The following is an 18,019-nucleotide window of genomic DNA, read 5'->3' as shown; positions in this document are numbered from 1 at the left end:
ATATATATTTGTTCCAACTTTCTTTACAATAAAGAATCTCGATATCAATCTCCTACTCTTAATGTTGCAACCGTTCCTCCCAATAGATGAAAGCTTAAATTCCAATATCATCGATCCAACCTAATACACGATATAGACCGGTTCAATGCACATCTTAGGTCACCCATTTTATTACTGAACTTGCCTGCATAGGTTTCTTGACATGTGTTGGCACTATTGAGTTAGTTCTTGAGGTCGTACACGGCTCTGTCTTGGTCATTGAGCTGATAGTTTCAAACATGGTCGATGACATCTTTGAGGTCCCGGACTGCATAATCGAAGACGACGTTCCTCGGTGGCGGCATAGAGGATGGTTGATCGGTTGATGGCATCTCTAATGTGGGCGTCGGTGACCTTTAAGAGATCTTGGTTAGGGGTTTTAACGTTAGTGTTGTTGGCTTTGTCTTTAGGCTGAACATATAAAGGAAAGAAGGATGAGTTGTTACTGATAACAGAAGCCTAAAGGTTGGGGGATTAGTATCTAACTAATGGAGTTATAATGGTGATTTAATGGTAACTCTTAATGGATTAATAGGATTGATTAATGGATGGTTGTTTAATGTTGACGTTAGAGAATTTAAATGGTTATAGGTAATGAATTATAATCACCACTTATGAAACAATTCATTATAGTTGTAATGAAAGCACCTAATAATAAGTTGAAATTGATGACATTAATATTGGATTATTGGAGGGGTTACAAAAAATAGAAGTTAAATATTAGTGGACAATTAATAGGAGAGTTATGACATTATTAAGAATGCATGCATATATATGTATGTGGTTATGGTTATATGTATGTGTTTTATGGATTTTATGTATGTATGTATGTGTTTTAAAGGGTATTTTCGGGAGAAATGTTTTAACATACCAAACCACTTTTAGAATAGTATTAGATTTATTTTGCCCCACAATTCCTCAGTTATAACTCCCCATAATAACCTCTCCATTTTCACTTGAATCTTCTGTACTTTTTCTAAAGTCAATTTTTAAGATCAAATTGATTTAAATTAACGATACATGGAAACACTAGGGACTCGAGGAAAATATCCCTTTCTTGGGGAAATTTTGTTCTTTACTTGGCCGCAATTGAACTTCCAACTTAGTGAGATTAGTATATATATTCATCTCATCCCCAGCAACTTGTGACTCAATCTCTCTGTAGATTAACTCATAACTTGAAATCCTAGAATCTAAAATTAAAGATCTAGAAAATGTAGTTCAAGTAATTCCAAATCTGACAAGTGCTATTATATGGATAATTGTTTCTTTAAATTCATATGTTAAATGTCCTAACAATAAAAAAACCATTGGCTTTGTCTCAAGGTAAAAGGGATTTTTTTCTTATAGAATTGAACTTACCATTGATATAGTGCATCATTTATGCTTATGTTTCTTGTATCCTCTGCTCATTCCCATTCCCGTCCCTGCTCAATGATATCTACAGGAAACAAAATCTGTTGGTGCTGAAGTAAATTGGGGCGTGAGATTCAATGACATTGCTGATGTTCGTATTAGCTGAAAATATTTGGGGTTCTTATTTCCTAATGATATTTCCTTGGAGTTTTCAAGACATAATTTTACTCTTTGTATTTCAGTGTGAACATTTCCTCCTAGACCTCTGTAAGGAGATATCATTTCGGTTGCAAGAGTGTGGAGTGGAAGGACATACTGTTACCTTAAAGGTACTTTCAGTTACTATTAATCCAAATTATAAGTATATTTTCAATTGTTACAGTATCAGATTTATAAGATTCTGTACCTTTGCCAGAATGACATTTCTAATTTAGTTCATTCAAGTTAATTTCTTTGATGACTTTATTTATTCACCAGGTAAAAAAAAGAAAACAAGGAGCTGAGGAGCCTGCAAAGTTTATGGGCTGTGGGGATTGTGAAAGTATGAGCCGGTCAATGACGGTAATGCATGCACATGCATTCTGATTGTATGCTTGTATTCTGCTTGTCTGGTGCATAAATTAATGGAAATTGCTATTTATTTCTTATTTTTCTCCTAATTAATCTCTTAGATATGCAGCTTCCCTTCGCGACAGATGATGTGGTTTTGCTTGAAAGGATAGCAAAACAAATGTTTGTTTCTTTGCATATTGGTAAGCGCTTATATATTGTCCTTGAGAACGTTTCAAGTTCAGCTTTGATAAAACAAGTTAAACCACATAAATTTATTTCATGAAAAAGAAACCTTAACAATTTCATTTCAACATTGCACCCCCTTGGAAGCATTATCTCTATTGAAGGTTAGATATTTATTTTTATTATCATCCCTTTATTTTGTAGCCCTTTCATTCCTCAGCTATCCATCATTCCTCCACCATTTCTCTGTTATAACAACCCCCATTTTTGATGATTAGAACGTCATTTTCCCAATGTTTTAAATGTCGAATGTTAGGTTCATGTCGGATGGCTAAAATTCATGTCAGATAGTGGAAATTGGGGATATGTCGTGGGACATGAAAAAAAATATCAGATTGTCATATTAGATGGTGTGCATGTGTAATATAATATCTTAAATTTAAACATACTTGATAAATTATATTGCCTAAACATATAAAAAGTAAATGACTTATAATGTTTAGGATCACTTACCGATTGTAGATACTTGATTCTTGGTTGCATATTGAAACTATCCGAGTGCTTGACCTACAAAATATGAAAATATTGTTAGTAAACATGGAATAGCACATAAGGAATGAAGCAACTAACATATAAATTATAATATATAGAGTGAATCACACGATTCATATCCATAGAGAAACATAAACAAAGCAAACAAACAACTAAGTTTTTAAAGTTACAAATAGTTCATAATTGTTTAGCATCCAAAAGCAAATCCAAAATAAAATCGAAGCTATGATGACTAGAGACAATCTTTGTTGGAATTGAAAGTAGGAACATCCTCCTTATCCGACTCCGAGAATGTCTCTATCTCTTCTTCCTCGTCATCCTCCACCGGCTCCTTCCCTTTCCTTTTCGATGTAGATGATCCTGACTTTTTCTTTCTTTTATAGGTTTGCGTCTCTTTCTCTTCATTGGATTAGCTCCCGAAATGTCGCCAACTTGCCTAAAAGTCAAACATTCTCTCGGAAATACTTCATCATTGCTACCATCCCCCTTTGAACCCATTAACCATTCGGAGATCATTTCCTCGTCATCATAGGCAGATAAAAGATCTCTATCTATGACGACATGTTTGTTTTTTGACTTCGCTTTGAACTTGACAAAGACGAGGTCATGAAGCTTTTTGTGAGTTAGTCTATTTCTCTTAGTCTATTTCTCTTCTTAGTGTGAATCTACAAAATGGTAATATGAATTAGCACAAAATACTACAAACCTACAACATGACTTATATCAAGATACATTATTACTTTAATACCATCTCAAATGTACTTCAGTTTCTTTCACAAGCCGAAGAGCAAGTTGTCAAGATCAAAATCCTCATTGTCATCTTCCTCAACTCGGGAGTATCATTCCCATAAATCCTCCACCATGTAACTAGTTAAGTCATAATTAGAAAATTTAGTAACTTATAAATTTGTGATAGAGATTAATAAATTGATTTGAATAAATATATAAATTTACCTGAACAATCACCCTTAGAAGCTTCTCACTTCGCATATTCATCCCCAAATGGTCCTAGGCGTTCTTGATAATTAGATAGTTGAGCTCCAATGTATATGAAAGTTAAATTGTCATTTGGAAAGAGTTTATGCATACATTCCACAACAGCTTTTATGAAGCTTCCATCATTTTCAATATCCGTGTAAGTCGGATAATAGAAATAAGGATTCAAATGGTAGCCCGCTTTATGTACTGTATCACAAAGCTTATTCTTCAATCTCGGCTCAATCATTTTGAATATAGGAGTATACTTTTTCTCATCATTCTCAAGGGCCACTTTCAACTCCCTCATAGCCACCAACATGCTCCATATATTAATCCCATAGAAAGGACTTTATCACCCTCAGCTCTTCGAACAACCTTCACCAAAGATTAAAAACTTTGAGGGCAAAGTCTACATTGTCCCAGAACTTGTTGCTAGCAATTATCTCAACAACCTATGGAGAATACACACAATCCAACAATCAATTAATTAATGAAATATTAATGCTAAAAGGAATAATTTGTAGCTATCAATTTTAACTTAAAAACATATATCTTTTTGTCCATTATTGTTTTGGAAAGGCTACAATCCACCCATTGATCAGAAATGAGCATCTACCTCATCTCTTTCTTGTGATCCCTTAATGATTGTGGTGAGAAGAATGCAGTAGCAAATCTTGTAACCCCCGGTCTCACAAGATCACCCTCAGTAAACTCTCTAAACAATTGAAGAGGCTTGGTGTGATTATATATGAATACCAATACATTCCTCCCCATTACAATGACTTTATGAACGGGCTTGAGCTTGGCTATGTCGGATAACATCAATTTCACGGTGTGCACTGCACAAGTGGTCCAAAATATGTTTTTCCTCTTCTCCACCAACAACTTAGAGGCTGCCATATTATTCAAAGCTCCATCGGTGACAATCTGCCCCACATTTTCCTCCCCTAACTGATTAGTGGCCTTGTCTACAAAGTCACCAAATAGTTGCATCATGCTTGTTGGCTGATGCATCATGTGAAGACAAAAAGCAAGCCCTCCCAGGAGAATGTACAACCATGTTCATAATGTTTTTAGACTTTCGATCACTCCAAACATCAGTCATTAAGGAACAACCGTTGTTGAGAACACATGTCTTCTTGAAGTTCTCAACATTTCACAACAAGCTCCTTCGTCGCATCCACCTCTCTGCAAACAAGTCTCGCTCAATTCATACATCGATGGAGCTTGTAAATGACTTCTAAACATTCTAACGGCTTGTAGCATTTGATGGAAAGAGAAAAGCGTGGCGGTATGAAATGGAATACCCAAGGATATTTGCATCAATAGAGATGGAGCTTTTTGTGCCTATAGCGGCAAAATAGCGTGCCAAGGTGTGAAGCCAGCATATGTGAAGCCAAATCTGGTTAGGTATTGCATGTGAAACCAGCTTAACCCTCATATATCTTTTTTTTTGTTGTTTTTTCTTCAGCTTTTAGATTTAGAACAATCACAATTATTCGCTTCCGTTCTGCATCAACAGAGCTTTGTTTTCTTAATAAATTCCTTCCGGCATACCAATATTTCTACATCAGCAGCCTCCTCTTTGCTCTAGTTTGTTTTGCATGCTTATGAGAAAGTGTGGAGGAGTCCAAGGAACAAGAAGTACCAGTTTAATTCTGACCGACCTGCAGATGGAATATGCAAGCTGTTGATGTTAGAGTACTTCCGATACATAGTTTCTCACAGTGTCCGTATTTTGCCTACATGAATTCAACAATTTGAAACATTATAAATTAGTTTCTTGTTGATATTCATCTTCCACCTCTCTTGTCACCTTAAATATCTAAGCGGAGAGTAGCAAACTACTACTGATGCTTGATATTATTTTTACTTGGTGAATTAGTTGTTATATTTATCACTATGGATTTCATAAAATTGTTTTAATTCTTAGCTTAGCAACTTTTTTTGACTCAATGCTCATTGAGAGGGTATTGATGAAAAACAGTATCTTTTTCTGTTACGTTTTAAATATTGAAAACTGGCGCAAACTAACTTTTTCTTCAGATGTCAAGGAAGTTCGTGGTGTTGGCTTACAAATATCAAGACTTGAGACTGTAGACTTAAATAAGAGAGGTACAATTTCTCGCCTTTTAGAATTATGAGAAACCTTCGGTTCATTCATGTTACTAGTTTGTGAATTAGATTTTATTGTTGATACTATAAGTAAATTCTACATTTTTAAAGGTAATTTCTTGATGTATATGACTATATGAGTAGTTTCTTAGTTTTATTCCATATCCATATCATTCCCCAGTACATACTTCATTGTGGCCTTTGATAACAATTTTTTATCCTAGGTGTATGATTGGCTATGTGAATCCTTCTTTCATATAGTTTGGATATATTTTTTTGACCTTGCGTACTCTGTATTTTCTAATAAGCAATGGGCATTCTCATAACGTTTGTGGGGTGTTGAAATTGTGCAAGAGAGACCTGCTACATAGGCACAATTTGCAACCTCTGACTTGACATTTCAGCCCATCTTTTGTGGTTTGACATCAAATTGAAGTTGAAAAGGTTCTGTGTTTCTCTCTGTTAGATGAATATTTCCAACAACCTAGTAACAAATATTATCATCAAAACCAAAGTTTCTTATAGACTACTTCAACAGATATTCTTATATGATAACATCTTGATTATATGTCGTAACCTTCTTATTGTAATCCTTCCTATATAAACTGTTGGAAATATTAAAAAAAATTGATTGACTTCAAATTATTTTACTATCTCGAAAGTATTTATGCTGTGGAAGTGGCGCATATAGTTAATGGCCATGAGTTATCTTGTTCTCTTCTTACTTATGTTAGCATTGGACACTTCTCAGTGTAACTATAGTGTCACTCCTGTTAATCACACATAGCAAACACAACATTTCTGTTGTGTGTTTTACCTTATCAAATATTATGTGCATGTCCATGCAACATAGTGTGAAGAACACTTGCTAGTTTGAGGCAAACAACAAGAGCATGTGGATTAGATCTAATGATTGGGAAGTAGTCAGGACAAAATCTCATGAAGATGCCTTGAATCATGGATGAGATTGTCTCTGATTATTCAAGGCCACTTGTATCGACGGTGCTACATGGGTTAATTTGGAGACAAGAAGAGTTTGTTAGAGATGAATATATGCAGATAGATCTGTTTGGTGCTTAGGATTATGGAATATTTGATTAATTCGATCAAGGTCACAGAAAGCGCTAGGAGGCCTAGGCGTTGGACCCAACGCCTAGAGAGGTGTCTAAGCGGGAGGCTAGACGGGGCCTAGGTGTTTTCCTATTTTTTTAAGTTTTTAGATATAATTACTGATAGTAAATGTCAATGTTATAGAAAGCTTAGGCGCTAGACTAAAACTATGTGAATTTCTTAAGTGGTGGAGGATGTTTTGTTCAAGGTCGGAAGAGGTAGAGGAGGTGTTCATAGTTGGAGTTTGAAGAAGGTTGGAGGATGTGGAGGCTGCACAATATTATTACTGCCTAGGCCCTAGGCGCTATGTAGGCAGCAAATGTACTGCGTAGGCCTAGGCATACGCCTAGGCGGGCTAAGCGGAGGCTTTGTAAAACATTGAATTCAATATTAAAATATTTTGTTATCTTTTACTTATGTAGAAAAACTTTTATGCCTTACTGATCAAAGCAAAGTGTTCTATTTATCTATGATCTACTTATTCTACCACAAATTCTTTTTATATTCATCTATATCTAGTTTCATAGACATAAAAAAATCTCTATGTGAAAAGACATCAATAAATCCTTTTTATCTGGCCATTACTGCCATTAACGCTTCAATTAACAGGGTTTTCTATTAGATCATATCTGGTATTCCACTATGGTAGCTAACAGCTTCGCTCACTCCTATTATAGAATCAAAATCGTTTTTTTAATAAACATTCTTGTCTGTTTATTTGATACTTCTGTTGTGCTACTGAACGTGAAAAACAGTTTTAGCATGATCATTCCTAATGAGAATGGAAATAAGAAACTGTTGTTTTCAGAATGAAAATGGACATGCTTAGCTGATTTCTAAAGAATGATGTTCAGCCCAGAGATACAAGCAAAGATCATATATTTACACAATCTTGGAAAGTTTGGAATTGATTCTTCAACCGGGTCAAGGTTTATATATCCTACACCTAGTTTAAGATATTTACAACTCCATCATTATGAAGAAATTGTGGATATTGATCCTTAGATGAACATTGAGCTACTAGCTTTTTCCGATCCGATTGGTGAGTTAATTTCATCCTCCTTTTCCTAAATCCCACCATTGACTTATCTAATTTGACTTACATTGAAAGGCTGAGGGTGGGATAGCTCATGAACCTTCCCTCTTGGATGATTACCCAAGCATCAGGTGGCTAGGATAGCTCATGAACCTTCTCTCTTCTTGTATGATTACCCAAGGTAGCATCGTACCAAGTTATGGGTTTGGAAACATAGTTTTAATTTACAGTTCTAGATTGGTAAAATAATTTCAACTTTTCTTTTTTCTATTTTTGGCAGTTTTGGAGTTTTGTAGGTTATGATCATGTATGTGATTTCAATTTTGTCTGTCTTGTACGTTGCACTGTTAGTGTTATTTCATGGTGTTGTCAACATGTCTTCATTCATGTCCATTTATCCAATTTGGGAATCATTCTCCTATGATTTCCTCTCTTCAATGCTATACCTGTAAAATCTGTAATTGGCATATAAGAATATGTTTGTTGGTTTGACTCTAGGACTAGTGGAGGAAGCTGCAAGCCTTGGTCTATCCCATGAAGAGTAATCCTCATTGCCGAAAATTGTTCAGATCACCGACCAGATAGTTTTCCCCATATGGGTAGTGATGTGTCTTGAAACCAGTGATTTACCCTTTTGTTGGTTACCTGTTACTAGTTGCTTTGTGGATAATTATCGTCGTCATGTTGTTGGATGGCTTGGGAATAGAATGAATGCGGCACATACTTATTTGTGCAATATTTCTTTTTTTCCTTCAGTAGTATCTGATTTCCAAGTTTATTGCTTTCTCTCCAGGTCGTGAAAAAGATGTGCTAGAATCATGGCTTTCTTCAGGAAAGACCAAAGGAGAAACAAGCTCTCCACTCAACCCGGGTGACCATAGAGGTAATGCATCATTTTTTATTTTTATTTTTTATTTTTGGATGGATAGTCTCTTCCATAGTGACACAGTGCATCAATATTATTTGCACAATCGGTTTTCTAACGTGTCCATGAGCACTAGTGAAGGGATGAGAGATAGAGAGGTGAGTAGCAAGTGGGCACAAATGTTTCCTACTTATTCCTTCTCCTCTCTTCACCTCTCTCCATCTCCCTGTTCCCTTAATGAGTGCCCAAGGGCACTCATCAGAAAAACTCTTTCAAAAATTTATTATTCTTTTTATCTTATTTAATACATGCCTTTGATTTCTCCCTAGTTATTAATAGATAAAAACTGTTTTTGGTCTTACAGATGCATTGTTTTCTGAGAAAAAACCTGATTGTGGAATTCAACAAGATGATACAAGTTTCCAGCCATGTTGTGTCAATCAGAATCCTTCATCTGGCCCATCACGTCTTAAGCTATCCAGTGGTGGATCACATGATAGCAGGACATTGACATTGCCAGCATTGTGCCACCTTGACATAGAGGTTGTTAAGAATCTACCTCCTGAAATATTTTCGGAGATGAATGATATGTACCACGGAAAATTGTATGACTTCATGAAGAAATACATTGATGATGATGGAAAAGCAAATGCAAAGTCCACTAAAATCCCATTGGAAGAGAATACGACGTATATGTCATTTACATGCCAGAAAATAGATTCTGATGCTGATGGAAATTTGGCTGGTGGACAAGCTCCTTGTCTAGAACCTTATACAGACACCAAAAATAAAGGAAAAAGACCTGTTTGTTCTCCTGAGCTGCCTGTATGCAATTTTCCTTTTCAGAGTGAGGTATGTCTCTGTTACGTACTTGGTATGTACTAATACTTCTGTTACCTTAAGATAATTTTACCATATTGGTGTAACTACCTGTTGAGTAAAATGTTTTATGGCAAGTACGAGATAAGGGAGTGATATATTCTTTTTTTCAGAGTTTGAAAAAAAATTACCAATCATTTTCTTGACCAAATTTGTATCTTCTTTCTTCCTTTGATAGTGCAATTTGATTTTGGCGTCATGCTTTGTTTGGGGTTGACGCAGTTCCTTATAGCTAATTTCTTTTTATTCTGTTCTCTTGGATTCTTAGTAGATTAGTTCTATTAGATTAGTGTGGGTTTGTAATATCAAACGATAATTTATAGTCAATTTCTGAAGTTTCAGGAGTCATGAGTTTCGGATTAAAAGTATCAGATGTAGGTATCAGGCATTTCAATGGTTTTCAGTGATTCGCAAGTTTTTGACATTGATTCTTTTTTTGCTCCCTTTTTTCCCTTTTTCTTCCCCAATAAATTACTATCAGATAATTTTTTATCAATCCTCAGAATCCTGTATTAACCCTCATTAGTGGATATGAACATATACTAGTTGTTATTCACATATATTGGTGATATTAATTGGATTCAGCTAAATGATATTGGAATGCTTGAAATCCAATGTAATATTGCCAAATGTATAGCCATATTGGCCTAACTTCAACCTTCTTATTTTGTTTCTAGTTCTGCTGCATTATAATCCGACATTAGTAAGGCAGCTAAGGGTTTCACACTCCAGATATAAAGGGCATCATAGAGAAAGTTTTGCATGATAAGTTATCAAACTATGGTCGCAAATTATGGCCCAACTAATATGTGCTGGCAGTACATATATGCTAAGTCTTATACTATTTCTTACTAATCCGGTTTGCTGGGGGCTCTCTCTACAGCCCTTAGGATGCCAGTCAGTGGTGCTTGTGCTTAGTAGCTTATGTTTTTTCTGGGGAAAATTTTGGATTATGTTGATAACGGTTTGTGTATGCGTCTATGTTGATTTGGTTTTTCACTCTCAAGATATTAAGTATGTGAAGATGCATGTGCGATCAGATGCATGTGCGAAAGTGTTTAGATTCTTGCAGCAGCATAGTTTTTACTATCATGGCCTTTGCTAAGTTTGTTGAGGCCTCAACACTGAGAGATGGCATATAAGTTTGGCCATCATCTTGCCTGATTGCAGCTCAAATACATATTGTACCTTTACTATGAAGACCGATTGGTTGGGTGATAAAGCTTTTATTCACATGCTATAATTGCTTCTGATTTGTCATTTGCTTTGTCAATTTTTATTTATTATTTTTCCCCTTTCTGAAGTCTAAAGTACTCGACTTACTTTGCAGAGGGTGCAAAGTTCTGTTGCGAATGCTCTTGATTCTTTTGGTAAACATCCAGTTAATGACGGGTCTCAAATTGTTGATACATCTAAAATAAATCTGTGGTTGGGAAATCCTCCAAAATGGGTTGAGATGTTCAAAGATAGCAATTGCTTCTTGTTGAATATTGTTGCCGATATGTATGCTAAATCTGGAAGAAGTTGCAAATTGTCTTCCATTTTTCAGTCACTGTTTTCTCAATATCCATCAGACCTTGATTTAACTGTTGGAGGATGGGATGAAGCTCTCTCTAGCTTGTATGATCTTATAACGCAGTACATTGATCTAAATATTGAATCTGACATTGAGGAGCTCTACATTTGCTTTCGCCTTTTGAAGAGGTATCTTCTTTTCACCATCATCTTTTTTAATACATTGTCCTATGATACATATCCCAAAACCATATTATTGTTTCATTTGTCTGTTCTGAGACTTCCTTTTTTTCCTTTTCTTGTTCTATTTCTATAAAATAAATATTTTACATGTTATGCAGGATAAAATCTAAGATTGGGTAATAAATTCTAACCTCTGTTGTTTAGGCTGTGTATTATAATTTATTATCCTTAATATGTTAGTGATTGTTGTGTGCAAACAATACAAGTTAGTATTATGAATAAATGCAACTGATACTATCTCTATAAATGGTATGTCTTGATAGTAAATTGCTCGAATCCTCATCAATGTTAAGCAATTCTTCTCACAATTAGAGTGGGGAGTATTTTCAGTTTAGTCTCTATTTTCTTTGTTAAGTGTTTTGGTCCCACATCAGGTACACTTGTAATCTTGAACCAGTGTAGAAAATAACGCATTTCGTAGCACAAAATAACGCATAGCATAATGTAGCGCCGCCCTGTCGCTACGTAGCACTGGAAAATAGTGTAGAAACAAAATAACGTATGCTATTTTTATCCATAGCGTACGCTTTGTAACCAGTGTTTTCAAAGGCGCGCGCCTCATTACGCTTCATGCGCCTTACGATGCGGGATGGTGGCAAAGCACCTCACTTCTGACGTATCAGCGCCTTTTGCGCCTCGCGTACATCCTTACTTTGTGCAGGGTGCATGTAGTACATATCCTCATATAGTTTTGTTTGTTAACATTTCACTCGAGTCTTTATACTTGATATTCCATATCCCAAAAAGCAAAATAAATCCATTTGGCCTTTTTAGTAGCCTTCAATTGAGGACCATTACTAATCCTTTGCTTAGATATTAGTCTTGATTTAACATTTAATTTGAAAACTTATGAATTTTGCTACTATGTTGGGGGTTAGCATTAGAAATTAAGTCATTATATTGTGATTTTGTAGTAAGATATTATTTATCATGATATTTTTCATGTGAATTCTAAAAACGTGTTCTTTCACGCTTGATTATATATTTTGAAAAATTATGTAGGCGGCGTGTGCCTCACACCACTCGGGCACGCGCATCGCGTTGCGCCTTGTGCATGGGCGCGTAAAGATGCTTTGCGCCCCGCATTGCCCTTGCGAATTGATAACACTGTTTGTAACGCGTCTTCATAGCGCTCCATAGCTTAGTTTAAATTGTTCAAGAGTTGGGATTGATTTTGAAAGAATTTGATGGCTATGATTGAGTTTAAGTGGGTGGACCCTACACCTAAACCCTAAATCCTTGCTCCCGTTGCTTCCGCCTCTCGAGATAAAAAAACCCTTCCTCCGTCTTCTTCTTCCTTTAACTTCAAGTCATCAATTTCTCTGGCTCGCCATCCTCGTCTTCATCCTCATCATCATCTCCGTTGTTCTTAGAGATCCCCGATCGACTTCTGAACTCTTTGCGCCAAGTTTAGGACCATTCGACTTCTGAAATCATCAATGTGCAATCTTGAATACCGATTGAAGTTCATTCAACTTATTCATGGTTGATTTTGTTGTGAGATTGTGATGATATATTGATTTGTGATAATATTTTTATGATGATATGTTTGAAAATTGTGATGATTATTCAATTGTGATGATATATTGATTTGTGATAATATTTTTATGATGATATGTTTGAAAATTGTGATGATTATTCATATTATTTGATTTTGAATATTATGTATGATGATTATTCATATTATTTGATTTTGAATATTATGTATCTATAAAATATTTAAATAATAATAAATTATTCAATCTACGTTAAGAGTTACGTTATTTTGCGTTTTACGTTAAACGGAGGTGAACGTTACGCTATGCATTATTGCTATTTTTAACATTGTCTTGAACTATTTATCTATTGATAAAATAAAGAGGATTGACCCACAATAAGATTAAGTCTCTTTTCTCATAACAAGGTATCAGAGCTTGTTATGAAACCCTAGTCAAACTCTAATCACCCTTCCTAATCCAAATCTACTCATCTAATCTCTCTCCCTCCCATTCTCTCTCCTAACCCTAAAACCAGTCACCATCAAAAAAAGGGGAAAAAATACTACTTTGTTAAGATGTTATTGGTATTTAGATCTGGGAGATATTGTTAGATATTATGCGATGCGATTAGTTATGATTTTATCTTATACTTATTTTGTAATATCTTCCTAATCTCAATTTAAGAGAGAGAGGAAAAACCCTACTCAAAAACAGAAAAAGACCAAAAAAGGCCTCCACCCTGGTACCGTTCATCACGATGAACATTAACGAGGACATTGTTCACTGATGAACAGTATTGACGTGAATTGTACTCTCATCTATCTTTCTTTGATCGCCTTCACTTTCTGATCCTCCTTCGATAAATTATCTGGACTTTGTTGTTCTCTTTTTAGCAAGATGTATTCATTTTATTATCTTTCTCGTTAAAGGACACCGAAATCAAGATTGAGCAAGCAAGTGAATGATCGATCAAGGGTTTTCCCTTGTTTTCTACTAGTTATCTACCTAGGATTTTTACTGGCTTACCTGCTTAGAGTTTCTATTAACTTACCTAGCTAGGGTTTTTAGTGGCTTTTCTGCCTAGGGTTACTACTGACTTTCCCGCCTTGGGTTTCTAATTGCTTACCGGGCTATGGTTTCTTTTGGCGGTGACTGCACTTTGCTGATTGCTGACGACTTCAAGTATTCCAGGCGAAGATATTATCTAAGCTCTTACAACTACGTGTTTTATTTTCATTTGTATCAAGCTAGACATATATTATATATGTTTTAGCTTGAGGGTGAGTGTTAAGCTATTATTGGTATTTAGATTTAGGAGATATTATGAAAATTGTTGAGATATTGTCAGATGTGATTAGATATTATCTCATGCTTATTTTGTAATATCCTCCTAATTTCTATGTAAGAGAGGTTAGGGTTAGATGAATTTTATCTCTTGACTTCTATTAGAGTAGAGAGTATTTTAACTTTAGTTTCTATTTTCTTTGTTAAGTGTTGTGGTCCCACATCGGGTACACTTGTAATCTTGAATTATTTATGTATCACTATAATAAAGTGGATTGATCTACAATGGGATTAAATCGCTTTCCTCGTAACACTAACCAACAAAAAATGTGCCAGTTTCTGTATTTAGTTGTAGATAATATATACCAGTACTCAAGTTTATGATGAAATTGTTAAAATGCTACACGGAGGCAAGTCCCCTTGTATTTCTTGTGGATGAACTTATTTAAAACTTAGACCCCCTGGTTCTTGTAATTGAATTGCTACTTCAAATCATCTACCTTGTTTCTTCTCTGGAACCATCTCAATCTTCTACATATGCACGACAAGACAGTCTCTTCTAGTTATATACTAATAAATCAACATTTTAACCTTGAACTCGCTCTCTTTGTCCTACCCTCCCTCCCCACTTCCCTGTCTACCTCAAGACACTAGATCAAAACCCCCCTCCCATTCCACATATTGTAAGATACAGGTTCAACACACATGGGGGTGCGGTTCTTGTTGAAATAGACGCCATTAAAAATTAGAAAGCATGTGACAACATAGTAAATGCAAAAAAGGCATGAATATTGTTAAATCTTTTGGCAATTTGTATAAATTGCATGTAAATGTTTGTTGCAAAAACGCGATACGTAACTCATTATTTTGTGATGATATATTTCAATATTTTATTGTGGTACTTTGTTAGTTAGTAAATTAGTATACCTTGTACTTTTATTAAAAAATAACTTTATATTTTGAACCAATTTTCCTATTTCTTACAATTATTACAGACATTTTATATATATTTTTAAATTGAAAAGTAGCAAAAAACGCAACTTTGCTATCTGTTATGGTTTATGTGCCTTAAGCTATAGAGATGCTGAACCTTATATTATATCTTATCATTATTTTCAGCATGCGTAAGTATGAAATTACTATAGGTACTACATATTTATTGTAAGACTAGTAAATCCGCTCAGGTGGACAAGAAGCATTTTTCTATTTGCCATGGGTGGACTTATTCGTACTCATGTAACCAGACATTGGCAAAGTTGGCAAGTTCACATTCGCTACCCAACACATCTTCTACCAAGAATATGAATCATTCCAATAAATCCAATAGTAGAATAAAACTATCAGTTAATCTAACCTTTTCGGTCGACTTTTCCTTCATCCGACATCTTCTTGAAGGTAGTTTTAAGATGTGTGGAAAGAAATAAAGAATAGTGACGTATGTCTTTGTGAGTTAGATGTATCATGTATTTGAGTTGGTTTCCTAATATGCCGTCTTTTATGACTCTCAATAACACAATAATAGATATGGCCTACAGCCTTGGATCACTGTGAAGCAGTGTAAAAATGCATCAAAAAGGTGGGCATGGTGGTGTAGGTCCTAGTGGGTTAGATGTAATGGAGTGGATACCTTGTTACAAAAAAATATTTAATTAATCCTTATAGAGATCTATGTAATAGGAGAGTCAAGATTAAATTAATAGCATTTAATTTTAAAATTTTAAAATTTTATTAGATATATAATTAGTGCGAATTTAAAGTTCAATTTTTTTATACCATAGAGGAGAAAGAAAGCATTACACCTTCACATCAAAAAGAGAAGAAGCTAAAGCATGAGGTCCCTAAGAACACTGAAATTACCTTCAAAGGAAGTCCCCAAATCAAGCTTGTTGGCGTAAAAGTTACAATGTTTGTTGGAGTGATAAACGGTACAATCCTAATCAAGAGCCAAGAGGTTAAGGGAGAGAGTCCGTGTTGTTAGGTCGGATAAGAGTGATAGCAACCTCAAAAGTCTATTTCGCAAATAATGCGACGATAACCCTCATTCCAAGCTAAGAGCAAACCATACCGAAGAGCTTCCAGCTCGGCCACAATGTCTGATGCTAATTCCAAATGGGCAACAAAACTAACTAACCACTATCCTAAGTCCATTTAAATAAGATCGCTAGCTTCCGTAATGCCTGGATTACCTCGAGAAGCTCCATCCATTTTAATCTTGACCTACCCAACTTGTGGCTTGACCCAATCTACATGAACAATGTGTGTAGGCTTAAGCTTGAACTGTTTGGAGAATTTGTTGTACTAAAACATTTGAACAGCATGACAAATAACTATTTACAACTCCCTAGCCACATCATCAACAGAGCCAATGACAGAAATAAACCTCCATTTCCACAGGTACCAAAGCAGAATACATAACACAACCCGCCACTCTGAAATTAACCTCCATTTTCATAGATAACAAACCACAACACAGAGCACAACCTGCCACTCCGAGCTAAAGCCATACCTTGGAGATGCCTATTTCCTATTCGTATCTGACCATTCCACAAGTGGAAGGGAGAAACTCTGTATAATTAGCAATCAGACTAACATCAAATCATATTTCATGTGAAAAACTGCATTGCTGAAGTACATGGTCTGAAGTTTCAATGTCACAATTACACCACCCAGTTAGGGGAAATGGCCAAGTTCATGCGCATCGCAAGTGGTTTGTAACAAGTCTGTCCCTTGTGACAAGCCACAAAAACAACCACTTTGTGGGCCCATTGACTAACCATGATAAGGATTTGACCCGCCATTGCTACGGTCATAACCAATAGCTGCAAAGTATGTTGTGCGAACAAAATGTTCGCCAAAATTTAAAAGCTTCAACATGACTACCGTAATCAGAACTTATTCAGCACGAGGCAACCCTAGATTTTATCAACAATGTTCGCGGGGAGAACCTACTCCAGAGCCACCAAGTCTCACTATTCTGCATCGCCTAAGAAGTCTGAGATGAGAGCATCTTTATTATTACAAAAATTGGTATAGAGGCATACTGAACGAGAGGTGCACTATCAACCCATGAATCCAATCTAAAGCGGACACTATTGCCATTGCCAATTCTCCGTTGATGGTCATGGTCTGAGACTTCTTGAGTCTGAAGTAGGCTTCCTAAGTAAACAAGGAGATGCCAGAGGCTTCGACTGTTAAAAATGACCTCCATTGTGCAAGTATCTCGACTTCATAACCTGAACTCATATCAAATCCGACTTCGTTAGAAAGTGCCTAGCTGAAATACATTTGTTTAATTCCAAGACCCTCAAAGCCTTGGGTTTATAATCTCTTGCCAGGTGACAAGATGGAGTTTGTGTGGATAATCAAATCCTCCCATAGAAAGCCACGGGCAGCTTATCTAATTCCTCGCAAACACCTAAAGGCATCAAAGTGGATTGCATATTTTAGATGGGTAGAGAGTTAGAATTGAATTAATTAGTACGAGTTTCCGTACCATTGATAAATGCTAAGCTTTCTATAATGCAAGTCGAGATTGTGCCCTCTCAACAAGCTCTATGTAAGTGGCCTTAGTTACTTGACCATGAACAAGAACTAAATATTTACCCAAATCACTTGTTCTTTGAAAACCCAAAATTGAGCAAGCTCTATCAACATTTGCCTAAGAGCTGTTCGGAGAGATGTAACACTGAGACTTTGAAGCACTAATGGATTGATCGACTGCCTCACAGAATGTATCAAGACCATGGAAATGGTATCGAGAGAGCATTGAATTGGATGCTACTAACCATTATCAACTACAATGCAGGTGAAACGACTCAATCTCTCCTTCCATAG

The 18,019-nt window shown here is 35.7% G+C and overlaps 1 protein-coding gene across 3 annotated transcripts in view; it reads left to right on the top strand.

Annotated features, from left to right (window-relative positions):
- The window catches only part of LOC109851593 (DNA repair protein REV1), a 70,856-nt gene that overhangs the window by 26,462 nt on the left and 26,375 nt on the right, over positions 1 to 18,019 (top strand). For all 3 annotated transcript variants that reach the window (XM_020421813.1, XM_020421812.1, XM_020421815.1), the window contains exons 12-19: positions 1,487 to 1,546; positions 1,638 to 1,724; positions 1,873 to 1,956; positions 2,075 to 2,147; positions 5,707 to 5,775; positions 8,715 to 8,804; positions 9,151 to 9,638; positions 10,996 to 11,369. In XM_020421813.1, coding sequence (XP_020277402.1) covers positions 1,487 to 1,546; positions 1,638 to 1,724; positions 1,873 to 1,956; positions 2,075 to 2,147; positions 5,707 to 5,775; positions 8,715 to 8,804; positions 9,151 to 9,638; positions 10,996 to 11,369 — 1,325 coding nt within the window. The remainder of the gene's footprint in view (positions 1 to 1,486; positions 1,547 to 1,637; positions 1,725 to 1,872; positions 1,957 to 2,074; positions 2,148 to 5,706; positions 5,776 to 8,714; positions 8,805 to 9,150; positions 9,639 to 10,995; positions 11,370 to 18,019) is intronic.

The sequence above is a fragment of the Asparagus officinalis genome, chromosome 8 (assembly GCF_001876935.1).
Source record: "Asparagus officinalis chromosome 8, Aspof.V1, whole genome shotgun sequence".
NCBI classification, from domain to species: domain Eukaryota; kingdom Viridiplantae; phylum Streptophyta; class Magnoliopsida; order Asparagales; family Asparagaceae; genus Asparagus; species Asparagus officinalis.
This window is presented reverse-complemented; position numbering and strand designations above follow the sequence as displayed.